The 18992-nt window shown below is 39.4% G+C and overlaps 1 protein-coding gene across 1 annotated transcript; it reads right to left on the reverse strand.

The window, feature by feature from the left end:
• Positions 1-201: 201 nt before the first annotated feature.
• Positions 202-18281, reverse strand: LOC124272473. The gene is made up of 5 exons (XM_046707652.1): positions 18153-18281; positions 4431-4550; positions 3456-3813; positions 1886-1949; positions 202-1231 (listed from the first exon to the last, which is right to left on the reverse strand). Exons 2-4 carry the CDS (start codon positions 4533-4535, stop codon positions 1888-1890), a joined length of 525 nt encoding a protein of 174 aa, XP_046563608.1. The 5' UTR covers positions 4536-4550; positions 18153-18281; the 3' UTR covers positions 202-1231; positions 1886-1887.
• Between the last annotated feature and the right edge of the window lie 711 nt (positions 18282-18992).

Raw genomic sequence — 18992 nt, forward strand, 5'->3', positions numbered from 1 at the left:
AGGTTTTCATACACCAGTGTGGCGGTATGGTGCAATTGTCAACACACTTCCTGCAATATAGAGCAGGTTTCCATACACCAGTGTGGCGGTATGGTGCAATTAACAACACACTTCCTGCAATATAGAGCAGGTTTCCATATACCAGTGTGTCGTCTACATTCTTCGTGTTTCGCCCATAGAATATAGAACAGGGTTTCTGTGTGCAACTCTTAGATTTTTATTTACCACAGAGGAGCACGGACGATTAGTTTTGAAGACAAATTTATTTTAAAATATTTTCTATTTGCAGAGACAAAAATAGGAGAAAACGGATATATCACGAGATATGTAGTGAAATGTACAAGCATAGAATCATCCGTAGCTCTCAACAGAATGCACACCGCCAGAAACGTTGTTTAAGGGGTATCTGAGAAACAAGTAGGAATCGAAATATGATTCGCAATTTCAAATCTTTTATGTGTCATATGAACTATTCATGCGTTACGTTTCAAGGCAGGATCTGACGGTGTGTATTCATGAATCTGGCATTAAATAAATAAACAAAAAAACAACATTTCCAATGCTTCTGATATTTTCATACAAAAAGAATTCTAACAAGCAAACGAAATAACAAACAAATCATTATGAAAATAGGGAAACGTATAACTCTGGATTGATATAATGGACAATCTCTATCAGACAACCTACATTGTGATACAAACGAGGAATGCAAAAGGAAATGAACATTATAATCTCTGTACAATGTCTATTCTCAAATATCACACTTCATAAAGTTGAGTTCCTTGGTAAAGTGGCTCTCTCTCCCAGGTGGACACACGCAGAGCGAGATAGTTCTTTCTTATCAGTTAGCTGAAGGAATTTGTCGGTATCCCCGGACGGAAGTGCTTGTTTGCCACGTGCCATATGCCTCATTTCACGTGATGCACCAACAAAACATTTCTTTCACGGATGTTTATTTACAGTAAATGAGAGTAACCTTAGAAGGTGTGTACGGTTGACGGTCCTATGTTTCGTATTGTAATGAATGTCACTCAAGAGACTGTTTATCTTGTGACGAATCCTGAAAAAATTGTTCATTTTTTTGTCACGTGTCCTCTGTTGTATGGTAATATCCCGTGTGTGGTAAAGCAGTTCCACTTGTAATTCCGCGTTCAGTCAAAACACTGCATTCCATTTACAGGTATGTTGTCAGTTTCAGCATCAAAGTTCCACTCACACTAGGCGTGGGTATCTGAAAAAGAAACGGGGTGTCAGAACATGTGGTTGAATAGAAACGACACAACCCTTTCCACATCCGTAAGAACTATCTGCTAAAAGCAGAGTCTATTGTACAATTCCGACTATATCATGAGTATATGTTTGTTTGATTCCCCTTTCAGCAGTATTACAGCTGTACGACGCGGTATGTAAATACTCGAGTCTGGACCAGACCATCCAAGGATTGACAAGATCAGGTGTGACGGAGCATGTGTTAAAGAATCATGACTAAACACTAATTAAGAAAAGAAAGAATTAAACATGTATATCATTGACTACCCGGCTGCAATGTTCCTCCCCACAAATAGAATTATTGCTAAACATATAAAATTTGTTTCAAATACTCTCACTCCAAAATCTCCAAAGATTTCGGTTCCATGAACAAAATATATTCGGGGTTATTAATAGTTTGGTTTTTTTAGTGATGTCTGATTCATAAGTTGTTTTTTCCCCCTCTTTATTGTTTTCTTGTGTAAGTGTCTGAATTGTTTGCGGCTATTATCTACAACTGCCAGACTGGAGGTCAGACGCACAATGTTTGGTACGTTGTTTAACGCCTCAATCAGGAAAACCCCAGCTATATCTCGGCGACTCGTGAATGACGTAATGTTACGAATGATATACTTACGTTCAACCTCTTACACCGTGGAATCCGAAGTGTGGCTGTCGTTTACTGTTGAGCAAAGTGGAATCTGAAAAAGAAGCATTCACTTTAGAGGGTTGCTCTCTTCACGAGAATTGCTACAATAAGGCCACATAGTAATCTGCATGGGTACATCTTTTGAAGCTTAATGTCATAACGGAACACGATGCAAACTAATCTCTAATATAGAACCGCGATAGCCAGTATGTAGTTCTTTGTCGTGAAATGTCGCTCATAATCCTTTAACCTTAACCTTTTCGAAGTCCTTTGACCTCGTCAACTCGAAGTCCTTTGACCTCGTCAACTCAAACTGTTTTACCCTTGTCAACTCAAACTCACTTCACCTCGTCAACTCGAAGTCCTTTGACCTCGTCAACTCGAAGTCCTTTGACCTCGTCAACTCGAAGTCCTCGTCAATTCGAAGTCCTTTGACCTCGTCAACTCGAAGTCCTTTGACCTCGTCAACTCAAACTGTTTTACCCTTGTGAACTCAAACTCACTTAACCTCGTCAACTCGAAGTCGTTTGACCTCGTCAACTCAAACTGTTTTACCCTTGTCAACTCAAACTCACTTAACCTCGTAAACTCGAAGTCCTTTGACCTCGTCAACTCAAACTGTTTTATCCTTGTCAACTCAAATTGTGCATTAACAACGTCAACTCGAAGTCCCTTAACCTGGGATGGGGTAGCCGATTGGTTAAGAGTCCGCTAGTCACGCCGTAGGACTGAGATCGTTTCCCCAAATCGCTAAAAGTACATTTGTGACGTCCCCTGCTGGAATATTCCTAAACCCCAACTCACTCACTCCTGTTACACATTTTTCAACTGGAAATTCTTTAGTCTCGTGAACTGAAACTATATCTGTTTCATGGATGCCTTTATGGCAGTAGCATTCTTGTTCTTTAACATTGTGAAATATCGTCCCTTATCTCATGCTCGATGATCCAGTAAATTATGCATCAATAATATTGCGATTACTACCCAGGATTAATTTGCAATCAAAACTTCGTTTAGGATGGGGCGTATCTCGTCTATCTCTCTATTCAGCAAGTGCTGCACCTGTAAGTGTGATTTAAAGGACGGCTATTGCTAACATCGTGCCATCCGAACCGGACGAAATAAAGCTTTGGTAGTCAGTGGGCCTTGGGTTACTGTCCTGGTCTGCGGATAGTATGCATTTTCGAGAGTCCCATGAATTCGAGTTAAAGAGGTTTAATTCCTGAATCGTGTAATAAATTGTACAAATTGTATACATCAATTTATAATAAATACACACATAGATATGTTTAAGAAACAAATATAACATAATAATACAATGGCTATCTATAAAGCGTCTGTTCACACGCACTTGTGCTTGCTTAAGCGCTAACATATTGTTACCCCGGATAACCTGTGAGGCGCTAGATGGTTAACAGTAATCTGATTTATCCACCGGGTACCCATTCACAGAGGTGATTCATGAACAAACTCACTTGCCTAAGGTGAGACCACATAACACATAGGGGCTATACTGCTGTGTTTCCTGCCTCGCGAAAGGAATGAGAACACGACTCACCTTGGCTGAGGCTGTTGAGATCAGCTGATCGGAAGGGTAATGCTCTAGCTCGGTCTTCGTACATATCCAAAAGATCTCTTAACGTAACAAAGGCGGCGGCGTGATTAGTGCGTTTTCCTCTGCTTCCAACGTATCCGAATCCCAGTTGCGTCCTCTTGCCCCTGCTGCCAACGTATCCAAAACGCTTGTCTTCGATCAGGTTCCTCCTGTAGCCTGCGGGTGCCCTTCTCAGTAGGGACCCGAAGCCGTAGGTTGATGGGCCTGCGGTCCAGTTTGGATCGGGTGGGGCATCGAAAGCAATGTTCAGGTCACTCTCCCGCTTCTCTGGAGCCGAGGATTCATAGGCTGGTTGTAGTAGCTGAAATGTGAAGTCATATTATCATATGTCTTTGAGGTAGGCTAATTATTTCACATATTGACGGGGGCACGGGGTAGCCTAGTGGTTAAAGCGTTCGATCGTCACGCCGAAGAGCCGGGTTCGAATCCCCACATGGGTACAATATGTGAAGCCCATGTCTGGTGTCCCCCGCCGTGATATTGCTGGAATATTGCTAAAAGCGGCGTTAAACTAAACTCACACACTCACATACTTACCTAGTGTGGCATTAACCCACAAACTATTAACTGTCCTGTCCTCGTATCTTTTTTCTCTGCATGAAATCTCTACCTACTCTCTCTGTCAACACCTCAACACACGCACGCATGCACACACGCACGCACACGCACACACACGCATGCACTCACGCACGCACGCAATTTATCAACGTCATGGTAGGACTGGCCTAATTGCCCAGTTGCGTCGTTACAAAGGTGACAGAAGTCCATGACCGTGGGCTGAAATCTCGGATTTGACATGATTCTAGTTTTCCAGCTGACATGCCGTAATATAACTGAACTTCTGATCCACCCGAATAGCAAAAGCACCCACTCACTCACACACCGTTTCCATTTCCCAACAATGAGCCTTTTACTAACCTTGTATAGACTTGCTGCTGTGTTATCGTCCAAAGCCTCTGCGTTGACCAATGCGAGAAGAGCAAATCCAGCCAGAACAAATATCACACCTTGGCTTGAGGACATGTTTGTTGAAGGTTGCTGGAATAGGAAGAAAATGCATTCAATAAAAATGGTAGGACGGACGCTACTGAAAAAAGTAAAAAAAACCCAAACAAATGTTTTGCCAGACATGGGCTGCTCATTCACCAACAGCACCTGATGTAAACACCATGATATCAACGTCTAGTCTTGAGTTCATTGATTCTTTAAAGTTTTTATAGTACATCAGTTGTAAATACAAACTTAAGCAATAATACGGAAATAAAACAATGGCGATTGCACAAGGATTGTGAATGGGTACCCGGTAGTATGAAATAGGCGGGACTGTGAACTTTCCAGCGACTCACTGGCAGTTTGGGCTGCATAATCAGGAGGTACCGGTAGTACTAGTAGTAGCAGCAGCAGCAGCAGTAGTAGTAGTAGTAGTAGTAGTGGTAGTGGTAGTGGTAGTGGTAGTGGTAGTAGTAGTAGTAGTAGTAGTAGTAGTAGTAGTAGTAGTAGTAGTAAAAGTAATTGAGTAGTAAAAGTAGTTTTTGAAGTTACTGTTACGCTGCACTCAGCAATATTCCAGCTATAATCGAATCTCGACCAGACAATCCAGTGGTCAACAGCATGTGCATTGATTTACGCTCATGTTGTTGATCACTGGATTGGGCGTAGATCGATGCTCATGCTGTTGATCACTGGATTGTTCGGTAGTAGTAGCAGAAGCAGCAGCAGCAGTAGTAGTAGTAGTAGTAGTAAACGTTTACTATATAATACAACATATGGATCTAAGATAGTCTTGCAAAAAAGTTGCTACAAAAAATAGTTACAACACTCTTGAGGAGTAGAACATGCAACAATTTTAATACGCTGTTAAAAAGACAACAAAAAATAGAAGGATTTAGCATTTTCATTCATGTGGGGTGTGTTTCCAAGCAACCCATACTGTTAATAGTTAATGACAGCAACACTAGTATAATGAACCCGTATACAACCAATATAAGTGTCTATGAAAAGCTTTGTAACTTTACAACATGTGTAAATGGTTTTGTACGGAACTAGTTGACACACACATCAAAATAATTAATTTTACAATGAACTGATGTGCTCATCGCTAATAACACAGCACCGTATTTGCTGACTTCTACTTCTAAATGCGCTCAGTCGATCGCATCCCATTCTGAATGAAGAGGACACTCACGCTTAAATGCACAAGTGTATGTACATATGACTTCATCAGTGTGTCAGGTACCTTGAGTCTCATTTGAGTGCATGTTGGAATTAACACGGACGACTAAGCACAGAATGATGAATGTATCATCGACCTGCAAACTGAAAATGTGTGTACAATGTTAACAGAACACACCTTGGTCTGTGGTATTTGTCTCTATGTTGTTTATACCATTGTGCAAAATGTTGTTAAACGTCTACAACAAAGGAGCAATAACAACGCCCACCGCTGTAGACATACATAAAATACATTCACCTGTGTACTACATTAACTTGTTTTCTTGCGTTCCCCCAGTGCTTTCCATAGGACATCAATCACGTGTAAAACATTTTTTAATAATACTCTATTATACTGATGAGCTTGCACCGCTGTCGTTGTGATCACCTTCTTTGTATTCAAAACTTGTAGAAGGTCTGCTGCAATGTTTTTCTTATAATCTGATTTCTCATCTAATTCGTGAACAAAGAAATTCAATTAGAGTCATGTGGACGAATAATCGATCCAAAAACGCGGGATTGTTATTTTATTACATATTAGTCTGGCATAAAAGTAATTTCTATTCATGTGAGATGATGCAGTAATTAACATGGTTTTATTGTTGTGTAAAAGTAGCAGTAAAGGAAGCGTCACACGGCTATAAAAGTAAATTCTGTTCCGTCATGAGAGAAACCTAATCAACACGGCCTCTGCTATTTATTTGCGGTTTTAGTTATCTTTATCTTCGTCATTTTTCATCTACAGGATTACATCGCATTAGCGTTACTGAAAAAACAACTTTTGTTTGTCGTTAGATCGTAAAATGATATAACAATCCCATAACAATAAACGACTGAATGCACTTCACAATGTGAATGATCACACTCGGAACCACAGAGATAAGCAAGGTTGGGAATTTCATTACATTCAATCCATATATTCAAATTCTTTTGTCGTTGAATGTCGCTTTAAGTTTAATCAACCTATATGATGAGGCTCTGTAAAAAACACAAGTCTAAACTTGATCGTATTAACGTAAAAAAACACCTTAATATGTTTTTTTTTGCTTTGTTTTTTGTTGTTGAGGAAATGATATAGCTTTCCCAGAAGATTTAATCGATTGAACGTTACAGTATATATGCTCATACTCGGATTCAGAGAGTCCAGCAGGATTGAGACCTCCAAATACAATGCCACCACTCCGTTTGTCGCGAACTACGGACGATTCGAAATGGTCCAATGGTCTTCCTGGCGTCACTGTTGCTGAGAAGGATTTCAAGGTGCATACACATATAGCTAATCATTAGGTGATGAATATGGCTCACAAAGACACAATACGCTTAAGACGTACATTCCAAACTATTAACACTGAGTGCGGAACATACACCACACACAGACGTATACTGAGGTCGCTTTGCAACGGTTACAAAGCAGCAGCGCACTCTGTATATAGTGATTACTCGGCTGACTGCGCGGCAAAACACTTCTACACATCTTCACCGATTTAAGCTGGCGCCATCTAGCGTTAACAACTCAAGTCTCCAAGAAGTTCATCCGGGCATCTAGGTTGAATCAAAAATACCCAGCGGCTCAAAGAGGCGGATTATGGGACAATAGATTGCCAGCCATCGTCAATTTTTATATATCCTTCTGGGGAAAAGTGAAGTAAGAAGCTAATTAATCGAACGCATAGTTGCGCAAGTCGACAAAGGACCCCCTTTCCTGCGGAAACCACCGCGAGGGATAGATCGCCGTTCTTAAGGCCTGTTCTGGCCAATATTTGCACAACGACAGATGATAGTCCGTCTGCATGTGACTTAATATGCAAAGAATGTACTGGAAGAATAAGGTTTCGTGCAAGCTATGAGGACAAGGTATTTCATAAAATTGCTTTGGATAAAGACGTATACAACAATGTCCTGTTATCTTAACTTTAAACTCTCTAGGTGTAAATTATAATCATATAAAATCACAATTTGTTACTGATTTGATTTTCATCTACAACGGAATCCGGATAGCGTGTGGTAACTGCATCTTAGAGACGAGAACCATTGACTCAATTCTTTGACATGTTTCACAAGGTCAGACAATAGTTTACTTGCTATTTGGAACTTATGGCCAAAGTGAAGCCCTACTGGATTAGAAGACCTTCTAACGTGTTGGCAAACAGACCTTGTTGATTTGGTAAATGTTTGAGCAAGCCTCGCGCTCAAACTCACCTCAATCACCGTGAACGTAATTCATTCTGTTCCATTTGGTAATTTTATTTGTTTTTATAAAACCTTTTAAGACTTAAATACTCCGGTCCTCCTTTGACGTAAAAGGTATGGGGAACGAATGAAAACACGGCCGTTAATGGTCGCTCATAATGCGCTATTCTGACATGTTTTGAAACTGTGGTGAATTTTTGTTTGACTCTTCCAATGTTCCGACCAGTGACTTTAGTGTCATATATTTAGTTCAAATAATCACACAGCAATATATCCTGATTCTCCTGCTTAACTCCATTATTTAGCGCAAATGGAATTTCTATGTAGAAATCAAGGTTACTAAAAGCAACGGACAATGGCGGCATATACAATCACATAATCGTCTCTGCTATTCAATAGACCAAGCGATAATGCACGACAGGAAGACGGCAAGTTTCATTGTTACACTACTTTGGTCCATATATGGTCTAATAGTTAAGAAATAACCCAAAGCCCTTCCTTTCATTTCATCACAGTTGAGAGAAATACTCTAAATATGTACATCCCTTATTTATCTTACACAATCGGTATTGGTATTTATTAATATCATTTTCTCTGTCTTCATATATCATTCAGTTTAATCTGTATTGGCTCTTTCTTTCAATCCTTGCGATCTTAATTGCATACAAAGAGTTGTTTAATTTCTACTTTGCCTATCGTTGTCTCAACATTTGCTGATACTGTTTCTCTTGCTGTGAACTCTCATCCTTTTGTATAAAAGGTTCTCTTTTCTTTCACACTTCCGGTTTGAGTCTGCATACTTTCATTCACTATCTGTTTCTTCTTGTGTTGCTCTGTCCTGTCTTTCTCGCCTTGCCAGCACCAGAGGACACGTCAACACGCCAATTACCTGGTAACGTGCTGCCGTCAACGCCAAGACTTAAATAGTCATAATGATTTGTCATGATTTGGAATCAACAAGACGCTTACTGGTGGTCGATCACGTCAGTCTCCGAGAATAATAAGACGCATCTTGCGACACATTCCGTCACAAGTCCTTGTCTGAGCCATGGTGAATTGTTCACCTTTTTGCGAAAACCTGGCATTAGTTAGGGATTCCTAAACACATGCTCATGATAGAGCGGTAATGGTAAATCGACTTAAAATGACATGTACGCATATGAAAAGGTTCTTGACGCTTCTATTATTCATAACCAATACATATGCATGCTTGAACCAATCACAAATGCAGATGTTGGTTCTGTTCTTTTACCCGAAACTCGATCTTGATGAATTATGTTTCACAACGTAAACTAATGATATATGTGAAATTGATTTGTATACTAAGGTGATATCACGTATACAACGTCAGGATAGCAATGCTACCAAGAGAGAAGTTCTTTTCACGTTAACCTACTTAGTTCCTACGCATTCCTAAGCCGTCTACACCTTGATGCTCAAGAATAAATAATTTACAGCAATATTTTAAAAAGAATGAAGGTTTCAATTTCTTTCATACTGCTAAGTACATTTACCTGAAATAGAAATAGAAGAAACCGCTGAAATCTCTCATCTATTTCTCATTTAGACGTACTTGTATGCTTGAAGGATCAGCGTGAGAACAATTTATCCCAAGACTGTGAGACAAGAGGGATGGCATTAAGTATCCAGTAGCCACCTTTTCCTTTTACGAGTATAAAGCTTCAGTTCCACATTTCCCATCATGTGAGGTACAGCGTACTCTTTTGTAGGAAGATGTCGGAAAGAGCGTCGTGTGATTCTTTCTTTAAAGTTGTTGATCAGGGTCACACCTGACTGACTGACTGACTGAGTTGAGTTTTACGCCGCTTTTAGCAATATTCCAGCAATATCACGGCGGGGGACACCAGAAATGGGCTTCACACATTGTGCCCATGTGGGGAATCGAACCCGGGCCTTCGGCGTGACGAGCCAACGCTTTAACCACTAGGCCACCCCACCGCCCCCAGGGTCACACCAGGCATACAATTTGTTGAACAGGGAGACGTTTGAAATGTAGAAATTGGAATACTTTAAACGACTATTTTCGTATCGTATGTTCCCGTGTTTGTTCATGTAAACACTTTACTTGGCTTTGCATGTGTTTGATACAGTGCCACTTTTCTGGAAGAGAGACATACCGTTTTGCAAACGGTACAATAAATATTTCATAGTGTTCCTAAAAATACTTGTGTTATCCAAGAGGTCGGAATCGTAAAACTGACTTTTAGCAGATGTTTCCAATGAAAATAGAAAGTGTTTGGATACTTTTTCAAAATCACATAAGACCATTCTCTTGCAGATATACATCTTTTACCTGGATGTAAAGGACATTAAGGAGATTACCTTATGTCAAACAGTTAAAATGAGCTACGTAATATATGTTAAGCCCATCGGACATTAATAACTTTATGTAAAATAGTTAAAATGAGCTCCGTAATATATGTTAAGCTCACCGGGGACCCAGAACGTGTAAGGCATCCTTCAACATTAAGATGTGTTAACATAAATGTCAAGTTTAAATATAACTAAATCCCCGAGTAAAGACATCTACATTAAATGGTTTTCCTTATCGATTGCTTACGTCGTCCAAAAATATATATCCTCCTCTACTGATTACTTCACGGAACTATCATTGCTACTACTTCGATTTCACCTTATACTTCACATAAACAAATTATGAACGACTTTGTAACGTATGTACTCTCGTATATTCTGTAACAACCACAAGATCTTTTTCTGGCGCAGAACCATAACATAGATACTATAACTGCTTCTATGACTACTGCAACTACTGATGCCAAAATTAATTCTACTAATACTACTACTTCTACTGCTACCAACAACGCAATAAATCCTATGTTATTGAACATTTTGATACTGAACTTCGCCAGCAGTCTTGTGCAAATGCTTATTTTCAACCAAGGTACATAAATAACATCCAACTCAGAGCCGGTCAATGAAACGTTCTTTCTGAAAATCCATACAGTACACTATGTTAATTGAACGGCATTTGAGAATATTAGCTAGCGCTGATTAATAGTCTCCAATGGCTGAGCATACCTGCATACAATAGCATGCTTAATTGACAAACATACGGTATAATGTTCTCTGGTAGAGCGTCTGGGATATTGTCTAAGCCTAATGCATACATGTATCTGTTTAAACAACATTAGTTTCAAAACTTCAGGTTTTGTACTATTTCTACCCCTATAATACAGCTTGAAAGGATTTACGATAAGTGTGTAATCGGTCTTCGATAATCCCGAGTTTCACTTAACGTCAGTCCAGCTTATATATAGTTGTCCATATCTAGTGCATTAGTGCTGTCAACTGAATTCACTGCTTAATGCGTATATCGAAGGACAATGTAAATACGAACACATTTTGTCTTTAGAGCAGTTTGTGCACCTGGTATATTGATTTAGTAACGTGTATCTGCTTTCAACATACAGCACATAGCACACTGCTAAAACGAAGACAAATCTAATACAAAAGCAGTGAATACCATTTTTTGGTAATAATGAATTTCGAATGTAACAAAAATATACACCTATCTTAAACAGGTAACAAGCTTTTTGGATATTATAAATGCACTGCTTTCATAAAGTGCTATATGTGTTGAGCATTATGGCATTATGGAATGTATTTACTATCTTGATAACTATTTCCTTACCCTGCACTATTAAGCATGAATGACCACAGATTTTGCCTCTTCACCGTGATTTCTTTGGTGAGTATAAAAATATATTGGGTAAGTTATAAAGCATGTTGAATTATCACGTCCTGTGGAATTTCACTTAAAATAGAAATCACGACCATTATTTGGACGCTGTGACCAAATGTCTTCAAATTGCAGCCACGAATAGGTGCTAATAAGAAGGTAAAATCGGATAACTGGCTGGTTGGTGTTAAGCTCCACGTGTGAGGCTTCGCAAACCTTTGAAATGTTGGTAGTTTTATCGAAACGATCGATCTATTCGGCGTCCATACGTTAGTAGGTTTGGGTTTTCAACAGCGTTACCACAGCAGCAATCTGTTGACGTAGGAATCGGCAAAAGACATAATTTACTTTACAGAAACGTCCGTATCCGTAGATTATGTCAAAACATGCTGGAAGAACGTATATTTTTCAAATTCCTTTCTTTGTAAAATTATAGACCTGTTTCCTCTAACATTCTCTCACCCAACAATCTTATTGAGGTCCAGATGAAAGGGAAGACGAAGTTATATAAGGAACATATTTCAAAGGGAAGCACAAGGCATACCTTGGAGCAAGTGTCCATTTATTAATGTAGACCCAGACACTCGAGGCTTAGGCACCAGATCCAACGGATTGCTGTGCGCAAGGGAAAGTCAAATCAAATCGGAGACGGACAAGGACTGATGTGTTAAAAGCCCATCACTTATCTGTTTATGCCCCTATTGATTCGGTTGTGAGACAGCATGTGCGCTAAGCTCACGGCGCACTGTTATTATTTCAAAAGTAAATATTTTGGGTCCACCAAGGTCCAACTCATTCCAAGGCTGAATGAGAGTATGTTATCTATTCAGCATACTGTAGCCTTACATAGTATCAAAAGGAACCAGTGCCACGAGCACGTATTACCGTAGAAGTCCGATAATATTTTCTGCTGAAATGAGCTACTAAAAATTTCCAACTCATTTCATATGAATTATTGAATAATTTAAGTGAAAGATTGAAAAGCGTTCTGTAACTAAATTTGAACATATTAATCACCAGTTCTGAAATCCATAAATGATCCCTCATTTTCTACGTTGTCACATTAAATCTAATAGTAATAGCATTTTCGACTTTTCCATATGCCAGAGGAAGCCACATGTGTGTTATGTAACACTTAAATGTCATTACACGACTCTATTATCCTTAAACTACTCAATCAATTGAATTAAACGCTGTGACTTTGCCGTGAGAAGACACATTTAGCCGGAAGAAAAACAAGTGAAGAATCTCATCGGCGAAAAACAAATCAGCGATAATATCATCGCTAACTTGAAAAGACCAGTAACAGTTTCCCTTTGGCATTCCCATGACCTTTCAAGGAATCTGAATGAAAACGAGAGTGTCTGAATTCTTGTGAAAACGGAAAACAATCCTTTACTGGACAATGTTTCATTCTTGTCATTAATTATTGAAACAGATAAGGTAGTATCGTATTTTGTGTTGTTCATTTTGCCTTGTATTGACAATTTATGATCATATCATCCACATTCTTTCATTGTTTCGCGTGGTTGTGACATGCTAAGGTTTCATTCAAGGACTCTCTTAAAATGCCCATTGGAATTGAAATTCATTTGGGACTTACAAAATCCTGAAACTGTGACAAACCCCTTCTACTTTAAGTTGCAATGAAGAGATGGGTGTTAAAGGTGATAATTCTCAATACCTCTCAAATACCCTATTACATAGCTAAAGGGGCTAGTCGTTTCAAGAGAAGGAAGAACGCGAGAACCTTTCCAAATACTGTAAGCTCTGGGGTTTGAAGTTACGGACATTGAATGGTTTTTTCACTTTCATCCTGACAGCTTCCCGTAGGAACGCTGCGGAATCTAGTCTCGGAAATCGGCAATACAGCATGTAATTTAGACGCAGTATCTCTTGTGAAGCATTGTCTCAACAATAGATTTGGCGCCTGGATATGTCACGGCCCCAACACCTTCTTTGACAGGATTGTAACGTCTGGTGGAGTTAAGCTGGCGCCCGATGACACGGGACAGGAGGACCAGGCACGCTCAGCCATCTCAATATACCGCTTAACTAGTAAGCGTTGGGCTTAGATGCTTGCCATTCTCTTAGCTGCGTGGGTAACAAGAAGCACCCACACACATTCGTAGGGATGTTTTCGAGAACTCTGTTTTGAAGATCACTAAGAATATATCAAAGGGATGACTTTCTTAAGGGTGAAAATGAAATAGGTCTGCTGTAGAATGGTAAACATGTCCGTTTGGGCTAATTCTGTCATTAATGAAGACCTTCATAATATTATTTTATGTTTAAGTGGGCTGCCGGAATGCATTATTTTATGACTAAGAGATTTCTAGAACGCAGAGGGCAGCTTGAGATTAACTCACCTGGATCTTTTCATCCTTGGGAGATTTCTGAGAGATTACACAATGATTGCATGCCAGTTTTAACTATAGAATACTGAGTGGGTGCTTCTCAATTTCCCATCTCGTCAACAAAACAGTTGGATAGTCCAGGCAGTACTGATTTACCTGTAGCTATTCGTTTTTCGCCAAATCTTATGTTTGGAGTATCGAATGTTTTGTCTCTTGCCATAGATTCCTGGATGTCAATCACGTGAATGAATTAGAAAAAGACATCACTCCCCTTTAGGCCAAGAGGATTTTTCATTTCAAAATGATCTGACCTTCTTGTTTCTTTTAGAATTGATGTACTTGAAGATGAATTACTTCCTCGTAAAAAATGAGGAAAATGGCTGAGCACATTTTCAATTAAGACAATTGCAATGTCAATAATTCTGAAGCCTGCATCTCAAGTTCAGTCAAACGAAGACTGTGTGAAAGGACCAAATTCATTCACGGTAGCGTTTGATGCTTTTGTGTATACTTTGTGGGCACGGATAACTTAAGCGTCTAAGGCTCCGATATTGGCAGGGTGAAATGGTGCCCTTAACGTGCACCAGGATCCGATGATCGTAGGGTCGAATCCAATTTATGGCCCTTACATACAAATGATTATAAGCAGCATTACCTTGTTACAAAAATTGTAACTATCCCAGACCTGCACCCTCCTAGATGTCCATTAGGATCACAAGGGCTGATAGAACAGCAGTTCTACTCAAAATGGCGTTAAACCTAAATCACCTACTCATTTTACCTATAAAATGGAACCCGGAATCAAGTGGCGGTTATCTCAGCTTGAAGGTACTAACTCACGGCCTCGTAAACAAAGTCAAATGAACATGAACTGAAACAGCGATCCTGGCAACAAAATTGTCCGAATCTCTGGGGCATCATAGGGATTTATCCCAACAAGGGAATCCTTAGACAGTGGTAATGTTATAATCTGTGATCACTTCCCTGTAGCTGAGCTGCTGTACACCACAGTCTGGTGAGTGATCCTCTGATAGAGCGAATGGGCTGGTTCTCCTCATAAACTAGTCATTCTCAACACATGAGCCGGCGGAGGAGATGATCTATGTTGTGCATTACCTAGCAGAAAGTAGCTCCATCTACTAGAAGTTGATAACCCGGTAAGGAGATACAAGACAAGGGGGAACTGCCTGACTAGGTTTTGATTGAAGTAGAAATCCGTGACAACTGACTTGTTTTACCAAGAAACAAAGATCAAACCAGTTGCAATAAAGCATGTATGAAAAAAGAAAGTATGTAAATCAAAATATTTAGATATCACAGAGAAGATGACAAGAAGCGGGTCTGTGACTAACAAAACAAACATATTTCATCTCCAACTTTTTTAGTTATTAATGAACGCGAACACGAGGGGACATGAAGATAAAAGAGAAAGTGTTCACTCTCTGGCAACATCTTAATGGGTTTCCCTGTGATTAATGACATTTTGGCTGTTTAATGTTATCTTGAGGGGAACTCTATTGCTTGAGGAAAGGATACGTTTTCGAATAAATGGGTTCGAAATCGGCACACTCTCTATGAATTATTTACAAATTTCGTTGAAACTGGCGGACTAGATTGTGTTTTAAGCGGTAAAGGGAAGGGTCTGTTTGCAATTTGCCAAAATGTGTATCTATTATTGTGTTTAAGCATATTGAATGTTGAAGTGATGAGTCATCTGGGTACAGAGAAATCATTGAAATATCATCGAAAACAATGATGTCTGTGTTGCTTTCAAAGCGTTCTTTGACTGTATCGAAATGAATAAACAGACTAGCTAGACAGGTAGGAACATTTTGTAGTATCAGTAAGGATTCAGCGCAATGTAAGGGCGCAAGTTGATCAGAGATTCATTTGCACAGAGGCCTCTTAAAGTGTAGAGTAAATACTTAATGTGTAGAGTTATGTCCCGCATTTGCGCCAGGATCCACTCGTCGCAGGCGTGCCGTTATGATCTTAAGATGTTACAACTTATGATCTTGTGATGTTATTTGCTATGATTGATTATAAACGACTCTCAGCAAAGCGCGGCATCACTCGAATACACATTTCAATGTACAGTAAATTTCGTTTATCACGAACTCACACATATAACGAACTATTCTTAGGGTCCCGGCGAAATACGTATAACGAACAAAGGTTATAACGAACTAAAATTAGTGGTCATTTTGAGTTGGGTTAAACAGTAATTTACTGTAAAACTATGTTAGGAATCAAACCCGGTTTTGTCCATGTGTATAGGTACACGCATAAGCTACTTTCAACATTTAATGATGATTATTTGGATGGATTCATGCCAAAATACCTTTCATAGCCTTACACATGGCTTACGATTGCCATCGCAATATATACATATGGCATATGTCTTGTTACATAAACAAACAAGATGTCTTTCAAGGAGAAAAGGAGAAATGTTCCATCACGCCTCTGAACCTCTGTAGGCCCATTTGCCTAATCATTACCTGTGAAGAGTTAGATTCCGCAGTTGCGGCAGGATCCACTCGTCTCAGGCGTTCCGTTATGATTTCAGGATCTTACCCTTACATATGGCCTGCGATTGTCATCAGAATATATTCTTGTGGCATTTGTCTTGTTACATAAACAAACAAGATGTCTTTCAAGCAGAAAGGAGAATAATTGTACCTCGGCGTGTTTAATTCACGCCTCTGGTTTTCAGAGGTGTCGGGCAACGTGTCAACTTGAGGAAGCTCAGTTTAATGGTGAGAGCTGACCTTTCAGAATTCGGAACCTTCGAACAGTAACCTGAACTGAAGAAGACGTCATGGCGATCGGAGGGAAGTGTTCGCGGTGTTGAAAGTCGAGAGTAGCGTGTGTATTTCTAGCATAATTCAGCAGATAGATAGTAGTTAATCGCCCTTGACTTTCGGCTTTTTTGTCAGTGGTTAACCAATCTTCCATGTGTCTAGTGCCATTATTGAACAGGTCGGCACCCAAAGGAACAGATTGGCAAATTTATTGATAGACTGCAATGAAATAAAAGTGCAGACACTTCCCCAGGGAACAAGTACATCCTGGATTCCTGTTAGTGCCATTGTGGTATGAACTTGATCCACTGTAAACTTATGTCGTAGGCATATCATTGACATGAAGCGATGTGGTCTATTATTCCCGGATTCAGCATACAGAGTGTGGGTTATAAATCTTTATAGTAAGCTATGGATTTCAAAACACGTTTCATGCACTTTTACTTAATAGCGACATTTATTTGGGGTTGAATTTTTCCTTTTTCTTTTCTTTTTCCTTACACTTATCAATGAATCATTGATCATTACAAAATTACAGAACACATCGAGAAAGTTAGAGTTGAACCGAGTATTCAGTGTTGCGAACGAACACCATATCCATCAGACTACCTTTGCCGTACCTTAAGAATTTTAAGACAATCGATTACATGCGCACCCTTAACAGGCAAATGAGACAGACATTATCAGTACAGAAGACTGTTTTATAATATATTATAGACGTTTGTTATGTCGCGTTTCCTCCTATTTCATCCCGTCTTATAACCTTCTCCCCACAATGGATGTGTGAGTGAAAAGCCTGTTATATAATGTAGCAGCTCAGATAAAAGTCAATCCCCTATTTCATATTTAATCGATGTCTGCGACAGTTTCGTTGAATGGACAAGCCCGACATTGACATTTAACTGACTTTTCATGGCTCTCTCTTTGCAACAGTTCTGTGTCATAACATAACTCCGAGAAGAAGTTAAAAATACATTTGTCTTGTTTTATATGTTAGGAGTGAAGTATTTCATGTCTCGTGATATTTAATGCATGCCAATACATTAGCAGCTGATATCCACGACTTTAATAAACTAAAAAATTATACACTTGCAGATATCAAACCTTCGCAGTAAAAACGCCCTACAGATTGATGATAACATTAATCAGCCGATTTCTAACTTTAAGAAATCATAACTGAATTATTTAAATCATAAAGATGTGAAACTGGGAAAGAAAACTCATTTTCCAGGAAAATGTATTTTAAATTTAACTTTAAATAACTTTGACACTTTATAACAATATCCAAACAGCTGTATCGAGATCATCATACGCTTGCTAGACTTCTGAATCTCCTTCTATGGTAAGACCTAAACCTTACCTTTAAACGTTGAGGGGTAGTGTAGTATTAGCCGGTAGTTGCCTCGCTTCCCTTGGTGAGTGGACAGACGTTCCTTCGAGTCTGACGGTGATTCTGTACTAGTGACAGTCTTTATACAATGCTTTCAGAGAGGCATCGATCACACACGCTATTGAGGTGTTTTCCCACGCAAGGCTGGGACACACGCAGGGGGCGTGGTCAATGTGCTTGTGTTGGCTGCAATCGCAGTGATATCGACAATTCAACAAGACTAATGTGGCGTATGCCAACTTGAAACCTTTGGGGATTTGCTGTTTTAACTTATGGATCCGTGATAATTTCAAACCTGAGGACTCGCCGTGATATATACATGCGACATATCACGATGAATATGACTCGAAGGCCTAAAATGGAAAGGCTGTCACCAATATTACTAATTTGGGATGAAATTATATGAGCTCTGAACAAAAAACTTTTAAATGCGTATTAGTCGTTGACATTTCTTTCATCACCCTAATGAACACTGCATCTCTGAATTGGTTTTGCAAACTACATGACTGTCGTATTCGAATTTTGAAACGGAATTCATATGCTGGCTTGGTGTTTAATCCTTCACACAATGTGAAATCGCTCTGCTCATCTACCTTTGGGGATGGCCGGGGTTTGTGAGTCACGAAGTTTTCCGAAAATTGCTATCATAATAATGTACTACTCTGAAGATAATTAATACAGCTAAGCACCTTCGGTAGGGCCTATCCCCCTTGCCGCCAACATATATACAATGGAAACTTCATATATTTGTACAGTACATGAACAGAGTCCTGGTAAAAATCAATATTTTCTGAGGTTAATAGGTTCGGT

The sequence above is a fragment of the Haliotis rubra genome, unplaced genomic scaffold (genome assembly GCF_003918875.1).
Source record: "Haliotis rubra isolate DU_JTF1 unplaced genomic scaffold, ASM391887v1 Scf17, whole genome shotgun sequence".
NCBI classification, from domain to species: domain Eukaryota; kingdom Metazoa; phylum Mollusca; class Gastropoda; order Lepetellida; family Haliotidae; genus Haliotis; species Haliotis rubra.

What these genes read in the sequence shown, in the direction of transcription:
- LOC124272473 (XM_046707652.1), bottom strand. Translation starts at nt 4,535, where the DNA reads ATGTCCTCAAGCCAAGGTGTGATATTTGTTCTGGCTGGATTTGCTCTT. An exon ending in CAGCAGCAAGTCTATACAAG is followed by an intron (nt 3,814 to 4,430) that starts GTTAGTAAAAGG and finishes TTCACATTTCAG; the next exon opens with CTACTACAACCAGCCTATGA. An exon ending in TCTCAACAGCCTCAGCCAAG is followed by an intron (nt 1,950 to 3,455) that starts GTGAGTCGTGTT and finishes CTTCTTTTTCAG; the next exon opens with ATTCCACTTTGCTCAACAGT.